We start from the raw sequence: 18,292 nt of genomic DNA, 5'->3' as shown, positions 1-18,292 counted from the left end.
CCAAAATTCTGCATTATACCTCAAATCGGAGAAAATTGAGTATTCAGTCATAGTAGCGGCCCTTGGAGTGGTCCACGCGCGACTGCTTATTTTCTTTTCTAGTTTGGATTCTTTGGCATCCTTAGGACCTCTATTATAGGGATCTCGATGATCCCAAGAAAAAAAGTGGTCCAAAGTGTGTTTTTTTCAATGTTATATTACCCCTATGAGACCTCCTGTATTGCTGGCTGGAACGCCGGCGTGTCTTTCGGAGACTATGGTGCGCTAGACGTAGCCCAAAGATAGAAATACCATTTGATTCTAGACAACCTCAGGTTTCCAATGGGACCAACCTTGTCATGCTACCTTGTCGGGAAGGGGGCAATCTGGGAACCCATCGCCAACTGAAAATGAAAAACAGCGCCCTCTGCTGTTTGTTCTCAGTAAACTATGCCTAAACCTAACCTTAATCCTAAACGTAACCTCATTAAAACGGTGCCAAATCTAACCTTATTCCTAAACTTGACCTCAGTAAAACTATGCCTAAACCTAAACTTATTTCTAACCTTAGCCTCAGTAAAAAAAAATACAAGAAAATGGGGACGAGAGTGTTTTGGGGCGAGTCTTCCGGGCGGCTACACTGCGACCTGCGTAGTAACACCATGGAGGTTTTTTGGCTGGTGAAATGCAAACAAAAGCCACCAGGAAGATGCAATTTGGAACGTCGTCTGTGTGGAGCATGTTTATGGACATAATCTGCGGGGACAGACAGACGGTATAAAGTCGGGGAAATGTTGTCTGTCTGAAACACAGAACAGAATGCACGTGACGCAGCTCGTCTGTGATTACTCTGTTGGTGCGGGGGGGAGCAGGAGTTGACTGAAACACATGGCTAATCTGAATACCACGGTGATTTTAAATGAGCTCCGGGTCCAGTACGGGTCTAGAGACCCGGTCAGACCGGGTCTAATACATTTAAATTATCCTCGGTTCGTTTCGGAACGGGTCCAGTTTCCCTCATCCCTGTACATGCAGTACAAATTACAAATTTGTACTGCATGCAAAAAACTGCATGGTTCCTGCCCAAAACTGCATGAGATTGGCATACATTTGGCATGCCTGTACAGGGGAGGCTGTAGGTATCCATGTAACCCATTTCCATTTACATATTGAGGTGACAGCTCAAGGGACCATTTGGAAAATGTTGATGGCCGTTTTTCCCTCGCCAAAATGTTGTCTAACTTTGAATCATAAGGTATTTAGCCCCCTTCCCGACAAGGTAGCATGACAAGGTTGGTCCCATTGGAAACCTGAGGTTGTCTAGAATCAAATGGTATCTCTATCTTTGGGCTACGTCTAGCGCACCATAGTCTCCGAAAGACACGCCGGCGTTCCAGCCAGCAATCCTGCAGGTCTCATAGGGGTAATATAACATTGAAAAAAACACACTTTGGACTTTTTTTCTTGGGATCATCGAGATCCCTATAATAGAGGTCCTAAGGATGCTAAAAAATCCAAACGAGAAAAGAAAATAAGCAGTCGCGCGTGGACCACTCCAAGGGCCTCTACTATGACTGAATACTCAATTTTCTCCGATTTGAGGTATAATGCAGAATTTTGGCTACAGAAAGAGTAATGTTCAAGATACAAAGGTCATCTTGGGCTCAAATTGAAGCTTAGGGACATGGGAAGTTTTCTATATACAAGTGTGGCAGTGATATTCAACATAAAGTGCTGGAAAATAATGATCTTTGTTATAATTTGTCAAGCGGACAGTATTTCTTTTGTTTTTCTGGGGATGTTGTGGTCATATTTAAAAGTACAATGGTAGCAAGCACCAGAATCCTATTTGTCTACTTACCCCTATGTGTCAGGATACTCCATGCCAAATTTCATATGTGTAAGACAATTTATGTAATTTTAGTAAATTAATATTGCCATTAACATAATTTCGCCCCAAAAAAGGGGGTTTTGGGGCCCCTGAGACCAAACGGCCCCGAGTTGGGGGTGGTCAGTATGAACTTGTGATGGCCCAAGGTATATGCTAACAGGAAATCATAGTGAAAAAAATTTAGCAGAAAACATTCTGAGGGCTGGGCCTGGCTCCCGGTCTAGAATCTTATGGGTTTTTATACCACTGCGGTGGAAGGATCGGTGAGTATTCAAAGTATTCCACCATAGCCCCCGGATAGTGTGGAGTGGAAGTCTGGGCATCATAAATTAATTTTGGGGTTGCCAGACAACCTAACCTAGGTGTTGTTGGGTGGGTGGGTGGGTGGGTGGTGATTTGACATCAGGGTTCAACATCAGATGACTGGACTTAACCCTATATACTTTGTCATACGGCAAATAGCTAAAATAGCTGATCTACAAGGTCACAATGCATCACATCGCACCACATTGTGAGCTTGTAGATCAGCTATTCTAGCTATTTCTGAAGATAGAAATTGGAAAATGAGCCCACAATGTGGATGCCACAGGGTTAATATGGTTAATGTGCGTTTTCACAGAGCGGAGATGAAGATGGCGAGGGAAAAGACGAGGATGGGAACACCCCCAAAGGTCGCAAGAAGCTCCGCAAAATCCTGAGGGACGAGAAGCTTCGGACAGAAACCAGGGATGCTCTGAAAGAAGAGGAGGACCGGAGGGCGCGCATTGCAGAGAGAGAGGAGCTGAGGAAAAAACTCAGAGAGGTACAAACAAAAAAAGAGATCTATTCTCACCATATTCATTGACCAAACCTCAATATATGATTATGTGCCAAGCATCAATTACATGTTTGAGACATTATCATATAATGTATAATAACTGAAATTATTTTAATTTAAGTTATTATTTTAACTTATAAATCTGTAATCATTATTTTTGCAAAAAAGTACAGTGTGCCTCCATGTTTGAAATCAGCCTTTTCAATGGAGGAGGTGAATACTTTTCCCATACACTGCTGAAGGGTGCCAGTTAAATTGTCTCAATATTTTTGGTATTTACTTAGAAATGAAATTTACTTTTCATTGGGGTATGAAATTTGTAGTATATTCCAGAATGTTAGCGGTCTGTCACAGTCCCTTTTTATTTTAATGATCAATCAAAAATGATTGTTCCGGCTTGGATCAATGCAACTAACATATACTTTTTGACATTATCATTACAATCGTAGAGGTTTGCCAATTCTTTGGGGGCCCACTTGCAATATCCTCCACAGGTAGAGAACCACTCTCCTAGAGTAATGTTATAAATGCGTTTGGTACTAATGTTAAGTCCATCTAGGTATTGCATACAGGGTGTGTTCCGGGTTTGGGTATTTCCCTACCAATGTTAAGTTAATCCATTAACACATTCCATGCCAGAGTTTAATATCATAATGTACTCACCAGTGCCAGCGATTTATTGTTGTTTTTTTGTTTTTTTCACGTCGCCACAGACATCGCTAAATCCTTTAAAATCGCACGTTCAACTGTTTGTAAACACACAGGGGATCTGTGTGAGACGCCCAGCGAAAACCGTTTCGATCTGCGATCCGCTATCTTGAAGCTACAGTGGTTTGTTAAACAGCGATTAGCGATGAGAAAAACAACAACCGAGAAAATGGAGATTTAGTTTCCGCTTTAGAGTGGAGGCGGATGAGAACGAAAATCTCCGGATAATGATAATTCAGTTTCCGTTGGTGCTACAATGAAATGTGTCGTGGCGAACGAGGCCTACAATGAAATGTGAACCTGTGAGTAAAAAAAAAAAAAAAGAACACTTCGCGTAAATCTACGCGACTGGCACTCAATGTGTTAAGACCGGGGACACATCTGTGTCATTTTAAGATTTCTTAGGCTATTCATAAATAGCAGATCTACAAGCTCATAGCGTGGCACCGAGCGCCTTGACGGCTTTAAACTTATTTTTTAACTTAGATCTTTCTGTAGAAAAGTTGGAGCACCACTGATATAGCAACATACTGTTGGGATTTAGAAAATATTTTTAGATATGTATTTGGCCGTGGACCCCCATCTCAAAATGTTTTCTTCCAGGGAACCCCCAGAAGCAAAGGTTTGAGTTACAAATGTTCACTTAAAAAATATCTATTCAAAGATTTGCTAAAATTTTCAATATATAAAAAAATAGCATGCGTTCCCGGATTGAATGGGTTAATGAGAATGTAGCTGGATTCATATGTGCACTTACACTTGGTGTTAAGTACATTTTAATGCAGGAAATGTGCCTAAATGAAGTTGACCCTCTGTCCTGGCCTCCCTCAGGTTGTGGTGGTGAAGGAGCACTCTGAGTTGGTTTGTCCCGTCACCACCAAGCTGGTCTTGGATGAAGACGAGGAAACGAAGGAACCGCTGGTGGAGGTGCACAAGAACCTTGTCACTAAGCTCAAACCTCATCAGGTCGACGGTATGGTTCCCTCTGGCTGAACAGTCACGTTATCATTTTCTGTTAAAAACCGTGATATTGAAAAACTGATGGAGAACATGTAAGGTGGTCTAACCCAGTGTTTAGACCACAAAGGAAAAAAGATTGAAGTTAATTGCAATCCTTGGTCAAGTTTAACTGCAATGAGTCCATGCCATCCTAGGTGAACTGATATTACTACACTTAAACCTGAAGTGAATGCACCTGTAGATACCGGGAGCGATAGAAACCCACCGGTACCAGGGTTGGAAACAATTGGTCTAATTAAACAGGCCTCCGTTTGTGCTTCCAGGGGTGCAGTTCTTGTGGGACTGCTCCTGTGAGTCTGTGAAGAAGACGGAGAAGTCTGCAGGCTCTGGCTGCATCCTGGCCCACTGTATGGGCCTGGGGAAAACACTGCAGGTACTGTCTCCCTCTCAATCCTATTAGGCTGCATGCTGGTCCACTGTGCTGCTGGGGGAAAGCCTGCATGTACAATGTCCTTCACAATCCCTTTATGCTACATCCTGGCCCACTCGATGGGCCTGGGGAAAACCCTGCCAGTATTGTCTCCTTCACAGTCCTTTGAAGGAGCCTTTCTTTGCCAAGTAGATTTTCCATGTACAAAGGATTTGACCTACTGGTTTGTCACCATACGCATTCATTCATGCAACCTTTATTTAAACCCCAGGTAGTGTATGTATAAAAAAATTATACAGACCCAGAGTTTTGATGCTCCTTGCAAAAATGTAATACCATATTTACAAATTCATTAAGGTGAGGCTTAAAATGAACAAAAGCCAATTTAGCGGGCAGGTTAGTCAGTCGGATAATACAGCAGTGACCGTGAGCAGTGACAACACAGAAATGTGTGTGGGGAGGAATCAATTGGCATAACTACTAAATAGGGGAGAACATTTTGTTAAGATAAATTGAAAACAAAGTTTTAAGAGAATGTGGGGTCACCTGATGCGATATATATGTGAAAGCCTGATTAGATGTAATCTGAATGAGTGTCCTGTCTAAACTAATAAAAAATGCCTAAAATATAATAATTATAAAATAAAAATTTAGAGCCAAACCGTAACTAGCAAATAAGTATTTTGGAGCCGTCTTCATCTTGATTCTCTTCCCATGATTGACTCCAGTTCTGTGTTTGGCCTGTAGGTGGTGACATTCCTCCATACTCTGCTGCTGTGTGAGAAGCTGAACTTCAGCACAGCGCTGGTGGTGGCGCCCCTCAACACCGTCCTCAACTGGGTCAACGAGTTTGAGAAGTGGCAGTATGGCATGAAGGATGAAGAGAGCCTAGAGGTGTGTTCTTGATCCTATCTCCCTTTACCTGTGGTAGGCGTGTGTTTTGCATTTGTTATGGGGCACATAATGAAGCCTGACCGATGTCTCATTTTGGGTGGTAGATGCCTATACCGATTTTGGAGAGCCCAACCGATGTTTTGACCGATATTTTATCAACAATTTAAATCAATTCTAGTCAACAAAAACAGAAGATTCTAAAATACCCATTCTATAAGCTCGCAACATGACTCTTGAGCATTTTTGAAACTATTGAAAGTTTTTGCCTAATAATATGCAAAAAATGCCAAGTTGAAAAGTGGTTAACAATCGGGACACATGGGCTGCATAACTGCTGACACGGATGTCATCAAAGAATTCTAATAATGGCCCATATATACTGGCTCCAGCTCATAACTATGCTTCAGATCTTCCTACTGGATGTGTTGACGTTTGCTGCGTGTTTTGCCAGGTGACAGAGCTGGCCACGGTGAAGAGACCTCAGGAGAGGTCGTACATCCTACAGCGTTGGCAAGAGGATGGAGGCATCATGATCATCGGTTATGAGATGTACCGCAACCTCACCCAGGGCAGGAACATCAAGAGCAAGAAACTGAAGGAAATCTTCCGAAAAACTCTAGTAGATCCAGGTACTATCACACACAAGAATTGATGCATCCTATTAGGGGTGCAACAGTTGGTAACCAATAGATTTAATCGATTATAAAAATATATTGATGATCGACAATTTAATACATTTATCCAAAATGTATCCCTTTTTTGGTCCTTGACAAAAATGTTAAAGAATTCCAAAAATAGTGAAAATAGCAGATCCATGTGAGAAAGTGCATGCAGTTAACAAGCAAACTCAAAACCGCATCGAGATTATCTTTATTTATATCTTCTTTTCACCGATTCAACTTAACTGTCTCGCAGGGCATCGTTACATCCCATCTATGAATGTCATAAATAATCCCTGCTCCTCTCTGGTTGTTGTCCCCAGGTCCTGACTTTGTGATCTGTGACGAGGGTCACATCCTGAAGAACGAGGCGTCTGCCGTGTCCAAAGCCATGAACTCCATCAAGACCCGGAGGAGAATCATCCTGACCGGAACGCCTCTGCAGAACAACCTGATTGAGTGTGAGTCTCAGCCCTGATCAATGCCGCAAACAAAACGACCACATTTCATATGTTGTTAGTTGTGTTAATATGTTGTATGCTATTGTTCCTAAGTGTTTCTATGATGAACAGGCCGTGAAAACAAATATCCTCTGGGACAGTAAAGCCTAATCTATTCGAAATCTTATTCAAATATGAAACTGGAAAGATGTTTTCATGAATTTTATATATTTGCCACTTAAGTTTAAGTTTATCCCCTACAGAAGTGAGTCAAGTGACCAAACTAAATGGTTTTATATTTTTGAAATGTGAATTATTGATGCATTGGCTTTAGCAATGATTGTAGACATTACAAAAAAAAGTCCTACTACATCGTACAAGAAGGACGTACAAAAGTAGCAAAATTTGCCAATTTACAAGCTCACGTCACAACAGTTATTTTTGGCTATTTTTGAGAAGTTTTGAAAGTCCTTAAAACTGGTTAAGTGTGTGTGGGGTTTTTATAAATATTGAACCAATGAAAAGTAACTGACTAAATGGATACATGCACATAGAAGGCTTCTGCTCGACAGTAGTAATTCGATCACTCCCTCCCCCTCTCCCTGTTCAGATCACTGCATGGTGAACTTCATCAAGGAGAACCTGCTGGGTTCCGTAAAGGAGTTCAGGAATCGTTTCATCAACCCCATCTCGAACGGCCAGTGTGCCGATTCCACCGCGCAAGACGTCCGGGTCATGAAGAAGAGAGCCCACATCCTGTTCGAGATGCTGAACGGCTGTGTACAGGTAACGCAGCAAATGGACTGAATTAGAGCCATATATGAAAGCTACAAGCTCACATGGGTTGAGAGCTTGTAGATGGGCAATTTGTTGGGTAAATGTTCTTTTCATATTTTGAAGTTTAATATATACTTAATATACTATAATTAAATACAAATTCAAAATGGTCAGAGAATATTGCACTTTTTGACAAAGTATCGTTCAAAACATCGGTAATCTGGGACTCTCCAAACTAGTGATTGGGTCTCACCGTGTTTTTGTGTTTCGTTCCCACAGAGGAAAGATTACACTGCGCTGACAAAGTTCCTGCCTCCCAAACATGAGTATGTGCTGTCGGTGAGGGTGACCCCCATCCAGTGTAAACTCTACAGATACTACCTGGACCACTTCACAGGTAAGACCCCCCCCCCCCCCAAAGTTCCCTCCAGTGTAAACTGTACTGCAGCAGTCAAGGACCCCCAAATTGATACGTATTTGGCCACGGACCCCCATCTGAAAAGATTTAGTACCGCAAGAGAAGATTTGTGTTGTTACATTTGCCCTTTTTTTTTTTTTTACAATTTCGCAACGCGTCGTATATCTATTTTCGACTATATACAAAGATAAATGATTTTGATGTTATATTAACTCATTTAGCTGGGGACCCCCTGGAAGCCCCTCAAGCATTGCTCTACAGATAGTACCTTGACCACTTCACAGGTAAGAACCCCCCAGGCAGTAGGACTTGTAAATGCACACCGCTGAGTTCTACAAGGGTTAGGGTTCTTCTTGGACTGTTTATGTCATTAACACGAGCGTGATTCTCTCAAAGTTCTGGAGGTCTCTCAGCTCTCTGACTAGTTGGTGGTGCATTGTTAAGTCATTGAGTGGTTGTGTGTGGCAGCTGGCAGCATGCCACAGGTTGGGTGGGGGGACTAAACCCAGTTTCCCACGTCTCTCTCTCTCTAATGAAGAGCTCTGGGAGAGACGGGGAGGGAGGGGGAATGTGGGAGCATAACGAAGAGGGGGAGGGGAAGAAAGAAGAAAGGTGTGTGTTGGGGGGGTAGTTTTTACACCAAACAGAAGAGGACAGTGGGAACAGACAGGATTTTTCCTCGTTTGTTTTGTTTTACCCTCTTCCCTCTAGTTCATGTCCTCGTTTGTGGCACCTACAGCTGCTGGGTAGAGCCTAAAGCCCTCTGGCTTTGAGACACCTCAAGCGCTTGCCTGACCGCATCATCTTTTCCAAGGTGTTACTTGTCTACCATGATTCTTTTTGCCCAGGCATCTGGTGTCATATATATCCGACCGTAGCGAAAGGGAGCCCCCTATGTTATCCTCAGCCGAACGCACCACCTTCCGAAGGACTCGCAGGTCTCAGAGAGTGGCTATTTTGACAGTGGTGCCCCCCTGCCATTAAGCTCTGGGTGGTAGCGGAGTAGAAAGACTTCTGTGACACCTTAAATTTGAAAGCTGTCTGAGGTGATCTGCATCTGCCCCAAGTCCACAATAATTTCCTTAGTTTTCCTGCCGTTTGCTTGGCACCACTGCGACAGATTGAATATGGTCAATCGTGGCCTAGCCCATCACTAAGCAGGGGTGCAAACTCGTCACCTATTGGCAACATTCAAATTTTTTACCTGAAAATAGGTCCACTTCTTGAATTGTGTGGAACAAAAACAATATTGTGTGGGCGGTCTACGTCTCATCCATGTCGTCTGCACGTAGGTGTTGTTGGTGTAGAGTAGACATCTGTCTCTTTAACCACTTATATTAAAAGCCCTACTTGTATGACTTGTATGACTAATGGTGAAAATAGCCGATGTGTTGTGAGTTTGTATATCAGCTATGTTTTTTTGTTTGTAAAAATAAGTGGTTAAGAACAGCGTTAATAGTAGGGGCGGAAATCGCTAGGTACCTGACGATTCGATTCCGAGGGCTACGATTCGATTATATTCCGATTATTGCGATTAATTTACTTCCATTATCTTTTATTGATAATAAAAACAAATGGAAGAGATGTGTCACTGTCAACTGGAAGGTTATATATAAACAATTGCAGAAAACCAACAAGTCCTTTTTTGTAAAATAATACTGTTTTATAACAAAGGCTTCTCAATATTCGGATAACTAACCAAAGTCTGGCTGCTGCTCTGTGCAATTAGCAATATGATGAAAAATAAAAAATATATATTCTTTCTTTATTTTTTTCGATTCATAGTCGTCCATGTCAGAATCGCTATTAATCGATTTTATTTTCCACCCCTAGTTAACACATTGACCGCCGGGCCCGTAGTTCTACGGGCCGATAAATCCAACCGTAAAGCGCCGATCCCGTAGGCTACGGGCTATGGTCTTTTTAACACATTGACTGCCAATCGCTTAGATCTACGCGAACCTATTTAAAGCCGCCACGTGCCAATCGCGTAGATCTACGCGAAGTGGTGTTTTTTTTTTTTTCTCGAAATGAACAAAAAGTGCACTTTCTGAAATTTTCGATCCACATCCGTTTCCGGTAGCACCACCGGAAACGGAATTATTCGGGTTCAGTTTTTTTCGATCGTATCCGCTTCCTGTCTGGGATCCTGTCTAAAAGTCGATTTTCTCGGTTGTTGTTTTTCTCCTCGCTGATCACTGTTTAGCGTTCACCGCTGTAGCTTCAAGACGGCGGATCGTAAAGCGACGCAGTCTTCACTGCTCGTTTCACACAGATCCCCTGTGTGTTTAGAACCAAATGAACGCGCACTTTTAGCGAGGTCTGTGGCGACATGAAAAAAACAATAAAACGCTGGCACTGGTGAGTACATTATGATATTAACCTCTGGCATGGAATGTGTTAAGGAATTGGAACATTAAGAGGTAATCATTAAGGAACCGGAATCGTTAAAATCCTAAAAGGACCCCAACCCTAATTGGTACCGACCCCAAAAACCCAGTATCAATCGGTTTCCATTTATTCCTCACTACATAACAGAGGAATTAACCAGTCACCCATCACTGTCTATTTTTGAACTCTTTGAAAAGGTCTTCATGTTTAACCGACAAGCTTTGATGTGTTGCCTCCCATTTTCCAAACACACCACTGCCACAGCTGTATTTACTCGCTCCGGTTTAAATCCAAAATATCACCAAATTTCACTTTGTGCCCCGTCTTTATCACCCAGTTGGGGCGGTGTTGCCATCTCTCATATCTCAAAAACTAGACAGGAAAGTTGTCCACTCTTTCCAAAATAATTCTGTGGACGTAGCTCCGCCCTCTGCATCGATACTCTTGTCACATGGAATGCAACGTCATGCCTATTAATGGTTCCCTTTAACGATTCCAATAGGGGGTTCCAAATGGGCCCTTCAGATTTGTACGGGTCTATTTGGTTCCATTGTTGCCATCTCATTGTTGACATCTCTCATATCTCAAAAACCCTTTCTCTATCTCCTTCTCGCCTTCTCTCCACCCCCACCCTCTCTCTCCCTCTTTCTCTCCATCTCCCCTTCTGTCTCCCCCCTCTCTCTTTTCTCTCCGTGTGTTCAGGTGTGGGGCAGGCCATTGAGGGGCAAAAAGGGCGTGCTGGGACCAAACTGTTCCAGGACTTCCAGATACTGAGCAGAATCTGGACTCATCCCTGGTGCCTTCAGCTAGACTACATCAGTAAAGAAAACAAGGTGACTTGTTGCTCTTCATTCATGTTTTTAATTTTTGCATTTCTTAGATTATGATGAATTCATAATTCCTAGCACGTAATCGGCACCGATTGCCGTTCAGATTTGATTACCGTATGAGGATCTACAGGAGAGTGAATGCATACACACGCACGCCATTTCTGCTACCGACGGTGCCACTTTCTCAGTGACATCACCAGGGCTGCAACTATCGATTTATTTTCTTAGCGATTATTCTATCGATTACTTTTTCGATTAATCAAATGACCCATTTAGACCTGAGGCCGATTGTAAAAACGCCTTGGAAATCCTGACCCAAGTTTTCTGAAAAACTTCAAATCTTTATTCAAAAGTCTGTTTTAAAAATAAGTAATGTTGCTATAAAATGACACGGAGGCATTCCTGGCTTGAAAGGTATAACAACGTATAGCCTGTGTAACGGGTCTAAATGGGATAATGGAGAAGCAGTTTTATTTTATATATCAACGAATCGATTTAACCTCAAGCACTATTTTATACTTCGTCATTGTCGTGCAAAATAGCAGATTAACAAGCTCACGTGAGCTTGTAGGCTGGCTATTTTTTTTAAAGATGGCGGGGGGGGGGGGGGGGGGAAGGTTTTTCATGTATGCCCAAAATATAGATGAATTACCAATAGATTATGAAATTATCAATTATTGATAATGGATTAGTTGGATTCACCACACTGATGTGCACACTTTTTTCTCAGGGGTACTTTGATGAGGACAGCATGGACGAGTTCATCGCCTCGGAGACAGAGGAGTCCTCCATGAGTATGACTTCTGATGATGAAAAGACAAAAAAGTACGAAATAAGGGCACCCTAACACACACCCACACAAACACTGTCCACCTTCGTAGCGTCACTGTTGGGTGGAAACCTTGCATGTCCAAAACCTTTTACGTTTCAATAAATGGAAAGAAAAAACCTGTGTTCCAATGTAGTTATTGTTTAATCGCAAGCTCTTGTTAACTCACTGAGTGCCAGAATTACTTCTGGCTATTTCTGGCCAGTTCGATTTTTTTCTTTTCTTTTTTTTTGTAAAAAAAAAGTGCTTTGGAAGCGAGATACAGCGTTTTTCAGTTATAAGTTGAACAAGGAGTGGATGGAGCTGCAAATCTTGAGATAATTATATCTTTTTTTTTCTTTTTTTTAAACTATTTTTTTCAAAAACACGTGAAACACGTGATTGGCACGTTGCACCATAGCGGTAAAACACGTGAAACACGCGAATGGCACTCAATGAGTTACCGTAATACTTTTTGTAGGTTAAATAGGTTAAAAATAGCTTATCTACAAGCTCACAGCGTGGCACGATGCAATGCGTTGTGAGCTTATAGATGAGTAATTTTGCTACTTTTGAGCGACACTCTTGTGGTGATTGACATAGGGCATTAATTTAGTCAAATACATACAACACAAAGTTGAAATACGGAGACAGAAGGTTTCTGCCCGACGGCAATGATAAATAATGTTAATATGACACACCTCCCCTCCCAACTAAATAGTCCTCAACTCGCTTCCTTCTCTTTTGCTATCAACCCCTCTCTCTGTCTCACTCTCTCTCACCTGACAGGAAGAAGAAAGGAGCAAAGGGGAAGAAGAAGGGTTCTGATGACTCGGACAGCGATGACCTGGAGGTGATCAAGGAGTGGAACACCAGCTCCCGGGGGGGAGACCCATCCAGCCGCAACCGGGCCGAGCCTGTTGAGGAAGGTACGTACTTCAATCATTTCCTGAAGGCCACATTAATTCCCTGTTTCCACACATAATGTTCGTTTTCTGGACTGTCATTAGTGGCACGCCATAGAAGTTCCATTAATGAATATTGTTGGTGGAACAGTAGGTCCAAAGTCATATAACTCAAGTTGTGAATATTGAGTGTCACTGAATCCTCAGGTTGTAAGTTTGCAGTGATTTTACATATCTCTGTAGTTGAATCCAGTTTAGCGTTAACATTAAGAATACATTGGAAGGGTGCGAACCGATAGGCTAATGATTAGGGTTTATACCACATGGGCTCTAATGCCTGACAGATGTGTCACTCCCCTGTTCTCTTCCCAAAAATAATTTTAGAAGAATACATTGCAAGGTGTGTTTGTTTTATGTCCAAAACAAAAGTGACACATGCTGAAAAAGGCATGGAGAAAATATGTGAATTTGTGAATTTTTGTGTGCATGGTTTTTAAATGAGAAACAGGTTATATGGTCTATGCACTGTACTACTGTATAAGCATTTTTTTATTGCCCCCAACAGCACCTTCATCTGTTCCGGAAGGCTCAGAGAAACCCAGTCCAGACTGGCACAAGGAGTTTGTTACAGAGCCCGACTCCGAGATCCTGGAACATTCTGGCAAGATGGTGTTGCTGTTTAATATCCTACGTATGGCGGAGGAGATGGAAGACAAAGTGTAAGAGTGAAAAACATCTCCACTGACTGTTTACGTCGACTGCAAGATAGGGGTGCAACAGTTAATAGTTAATTACTACGTCCGTTTTATTCTTCATAAGAATTTACATTCAACACTAAATATATAACTAGAAAGGCGCAATTTTTGAAAATTGCAAGTGTGGTTGACCTACGGTTCAAGAGTTATAGGCCAAAACGTAAAGTGGGCTGTTATAGCGCCACCATGAGGCCGACTGGTGTAATTATTTTTTCGTATGTAGGCCACTGAACCTCCCCCCCAAGTGTTGTAACTGCAGCTCTTACGGTTTCCTAGAGAAAAATACTTGGATGTAAAAACTGTGGGAGGAGTAGTGCGGCAAAATAAAGTTTATCTACTGTATAAAGAAGAATAAAGTTGCCCAAGTCCTATAGTGTTGTTAACCACACTAATAATGCAAAAAGATAAAAAGTAGTATCCAATGGAGGTTTGTGGCCAAATGCATATCAAACTGGGGGTCCTTGAAATTAAAAAGGTTAAGAAACACTTGTTTAAATCTATGTGTCACCTGCCTGCCGTTTAGATTTATTTATGTTCATTACAGAGAGAGCCTACGAGAAAGGCTATCTTTTCCCCAACCGACTGCTGGTGAACACGGATTGCTGTTTTTTCAGCACTGCTTCAAGCTTGTTTTTACTTTTGCATTCTGCATCCTCCTTTATAGCCTAGTTGTCATATCTCAGTTTAGCGTGCCATGGTGTCGTTTGACTTTGTGTTCCTGGGCATCAGCCACTTGTTGCAAGCATATAAGACACACAAGTTTGCCGCTGAACTCCCAGAACAAAAAACCTTCTTTCGCAATTATCTTTGAATATTCAACCTTTTGACGTCACTTTACTTTTCTTGGACAGCGTTTTAAACCACAACAGTAAAACAGTCTCAGCTTGGTTCCAGGTGATGTATGTGTTTACACTGTGTCTCATGAAGTAGTTTATGCAAAGTGGTGAGATAACTGCCCGTCTATTATTATGCTATTTATTTACACAACAAGCTCACGTTGGTCGTGTTTTTTATTTTTCTCAATCATCTGGCGTGCCGGATTGGACCCCTTTTGCGGGCTGTTATGTGGCCAACCGGCCGCCAGTTTGACACCCTTGCTTTATGACATTGTGGAAGTGACAAGTTCCGACTCGGCTTGAAATCCCTGCTCATGTGCTATCAAGACAATAATTAAAAACATAAAGGAAAATAAGAGGAATTTATAACTGAAGAACAAATAAAAATAAAGACTGGCATCATTCTCCCTTAGTATGCCCTTTATGGGCCCCTTAACATCTGTACTGAAGCTCTTGTGTTCACCAGTTTATAACCTTTAAACACATGAGAAGGAGAAGAACATTACACAAATAAACACGCAATCAACTCAATACATGGTAGGGTAGCGTCATGTCCAACATGACGCTGTTGGATTATGCATTTGGACTGACTGTCGATCGGTGTAAAAGTTAAGCGGTCAAATAAATGTAAAAGAATAGATTTGAATGGAATCTATTTTGGGGGAACATTTTGAAATTGTTTTTTTTTCCTTTCTTCAGAAGTTTGCTAAATAATGTGAATTTGTAGAGCTTGTGTCACTGTTTTGTACAAGTACAAATAGGTGGCTAATCAGACTAATCGATTTAGTCAATAAAAAAATGTCTTCAATATTATTGAAGACATTTTGGATCAGGAAATAACGTCATTCCGCTTCCGTCCACCGACTGTTTATTTGTTTCCTGCAAACGGCTCTATCTTCGAGTTAACTGGTTTTGCCCTGGTTTCGGCTAGACACCGTAGTTTTAACGTGCTCTCACAAACGAAGGGAAAGCTCCGGTTATATTTTATTTTCTCTGGAAGACGAACAGTTATCCCCTTTTTTCAGTTTGACACGCGATCATAATATATATAAATGTTCTGTGGCCAGCTGGGGAGGTGGGAAAGACATGCGTTTTTACCAGTATGTGGTGCCTTCAGCGTGGCTGCGCCCGTGAAAGTTACCTCGCGGGTGATTATTTTTTTCCTCTGGGGGTCGGGACATGGATCCTGTGTGTCTACACACATGATCAGACGATGGGTTATAATGGATATACATTTTCTGTGATCTGTTGAAAAGGTTATAAAAGACGAAAATCGCTCGTTTATTAACGAATATACTCTGGCAGTGAAGGAGTTAAAGTAATCTACCGGTATATCAAAATAAAAAAAACACGCTTCAAGATTATTCAATTAATCTTACAGTACTCTACGGAATAATCGTGAAGAAAAGAATCAATAGTTGGCAGCCCTATAACTAAGTGACCCTGTCGTATTTTCTTATCTTATTTTCCTTGCCCCCCCCCTCTCCCCCTTCCCACCCCCCACCCTCAGGCTGGTGTTCAGCCAGTCTCTGATCTCTCTGGACCTGATTGAAGACTTCCTGGAGCTGGCTGGAAGGGCTAAAGAGGAGGGCAAAGACTCGATATACAAAGGTAGGCTGATGATGGAATATGGCCTTCATTACCCAGGAAGGTTCCCAGTGACTCCCAAACTGCAAACTGCCAACCATAAGAAGATTGTAGGGTTCCTTATGGGGCCTGCAGTGGTGGAAGAAATACTAGGATTCTTTTCACTTTTACTTTTAACTTCAGTCAAAGTAGCAATACCACAATATAACAACTGTTGCAAGTAAAAGGCCTGTATTAAACATTTGACTTGAGTAGAAGTACATACTTAAAGTACTCAAATCTGTCAAATTGTCTAACTTTTACAAAAAATAGCTGATCTACAGGCTAGAATTTATGAGCTTGTAGATTATAAGCAATGTTTGAACAGCCAAAGTAAATAATCTGGTTAATGTATGTTTTGTATTAATAATGTCATTCTGCAAAGTAACTGTAGTTGGTTAATATAATAAGCTGTAGTGGTAATATGTAAAATGGTAATACTCAAATATTTATGGTACACAAGCACAGTACTGTAGTGGTAATATGTAAAATGGTAATACTCAAAAACGTATGGTACACAAGCACAGTAATTGAGTAAATGTACTTAGTTGCTTACCACCACTGGAGTATGGGGCCCTACATTTAAGCCTCCCCACCACATCTTATGATGTGAAAAGCTGCTAAAATCACCAAATCAGTGTTAAATATTATAATCCCAGCGCTGAGTGGATGGAGCCTTGTAGCTGATGTTGAACTTACAGTTGTGTGTCTTAAGGCTCATTCTTGCGGTTTTACACCGTAGTCTTTGAACTTACTAAACCATGTGTGAGGTATAAAGAGAGAGCGCTCAAGTACTTTCATATGTAGACGTAGGTGTCACACTCATAAGACAGGCCCACATGCAACATGTATACTAGTACACACTGGCACACTCGGTACCCCTGCTACACACACACACACAGCCTCTGGCGTAAGGTCATGTTCCTAATTAAAATTCACCAGCTGCTTTTGCTTTCATTTTGAAAATGATTAGACCATGACTTTTTTTTTTTATTCTGCAAAAAAATGTTTGCTTAAGGGTTTGCAATTTGTAATGAAAAGATCACAGTGCTGTAATTGGAAACATACTGAAATGTTAGTTATGATGGCTGGCAGGTTGGGGGGGGGGGGGGGGCGGGGGAGGGGGTACTGGTTTTCAACCACAGCACAGAAACTAGCCACCAAAAAAAAAGACAGACAAGAATTTTGGAAGAGTGCTGTAAAGCATTTTAGTTTATGCCTGTCACAATTATTACATAATCGCCTAATCGCAATTATTTGAGACGATCGCAATAATTTTTTGCATAATCGTCATGATCGTTTCCGTGTTGAAAATTATTATATATTTTAAAACATTTACAAACATTGAGGAAATAGCAGATCTACAAGCTTAAAACGTGTCACGCTGTGACGCGTTTTAAGCTTGTAGAACGGCTATTTCCACTATTCATATAAATTATAAAGTTGTTCAATTATGCAAGTTATTTGTCATATAATAGTATGCCCTGTACACCTTTTTTTTTTGTTTTTACGAAGCCAAAACAAGAAACGTAATTTTCATTCATAACGGTTCAACGACGGAAATGCAATTAAATCGTTAATCGCAGTTATTTGAGCGACAATTAATCGTCAGGTAAAATTTCCTAATCGTGACAGCCCTATTTTTGTTGTGATTTGATGATGGTGTTATGGTGAACAACCGTATGTTTTTCTTGTGGAAAAAGGTGATGGCAAGTGGTTCAGGAACATTGACTACTATCGCCTGGACGGATCCACCGCCGCCCCCACCAGGAAGAAATGGGCGGAGGATTTCAACGACCAGACCAACACCAGGTACCGTGCACCCTAGATATGGAAACCTAGATACCTCATTGGCCGCTGCAGTTCATTGAAGCGACCTGTATCCGCGGGGAGGCACGCTGCCACTCAAAGTGACTACTGGCCAATCACAGCGTGTCTTTTCCGGGACTTGTCAGAATCCAGTTGTATAAAAAATAGTTATATTTTTAATAAAACTAGATTCTGACAAGTCCCGGGAAAGATACAGACGCCCGCATCTGTGTCATTTTAAGATTTCTTTGGCTATTAAAAAAATAGTGCTGCGCTATGAGCTTTTTCTGAAAAATCATGGAACATTTGTGCAAATCTTTGAATATATGTGTGTGTGTGTGTGTGTGTGTGTGTGTGTG

The 18,292-nt window shown here is 41.5% G+C and overlaps 1 protein-coding gene across 3 annotated transcripts in view; it reads left to right on the top strand.

Annotated features, from left to right (window-relative positions):
• Positions 1–18,292, top strand: part of atrx (ATRX chromatin remodeler) — a 60,671-nt gene that overhangs the window by 22,414 nt on the left and 19,965 nt on the right. For all 3 annotated transcript variants that reach the window (XM_080416076.1, XM_080416077.1, XM_080416075.1), the window contains exons 14-27: positions 2,490–2,672; positions 4,227–4,368; positions 4,679–4,788; positions 5,533–5,679; positions 6,131–6,308; positions 6,662–6,799; positions 7,389–7,564; positions 7,835–7,952; positions 11,067–11,197; positions 11,925–12,019; positions 12,792–12,931; positions 13,473–13,626; positions 16,009–16,109; positions 17,828–17,936. In XM_080416076.1, the coding sequence (XP_080272202.1) occupies positions 2,490–2,672; positions 4,227–4,368; positions 4,679–4,788; positions 5,533–5,679; positions 6,131–6,308; positions 6,662–6,799; positions 7,389–7,564; positions 7,835–7,952; positions 11,067–11,197; positions 11,925–12,019; positions 12,792–12,931; positions 13,473–13,626; positions 16,009–16,109; positions 17,828–17,936 (1,922 nt within the window). The remainder of the gene's footprint in view (positions 1–2,489; positions 2,673–4,226; positions 4,369–4,678; positions 4,789–5,532; positions 5,680–6,130; positions 6,309–6,661; positions 6,800–7,388; positions 7,565–7,834; positions 7,953–11,066; positions 11,198–11,924; positions 12,020–12,791; positions 12,932–13,472; positions 13,627–16,008; positions 16,110–17,827; positions 17,937–18,292) is intronic.

This window comes from Gymnoscopelus braueri (assembly GCF_963280865.1).
Source record: "Gymnoscopelus braueri genome assembly, chromosome: 20".
Lineage (NCBI taxonomy): Eukaryota > Metazoa > Chordata > Actinopteri > Myctophiformes > Myctophidae > Gymnoscopelus > Gymnoscopelus braueri.
The sequence above is the reverse complement of the archived record's forward strand: the minus strand, read 5'-3'. Positions and strand labels throughout refer to the sequence as shown.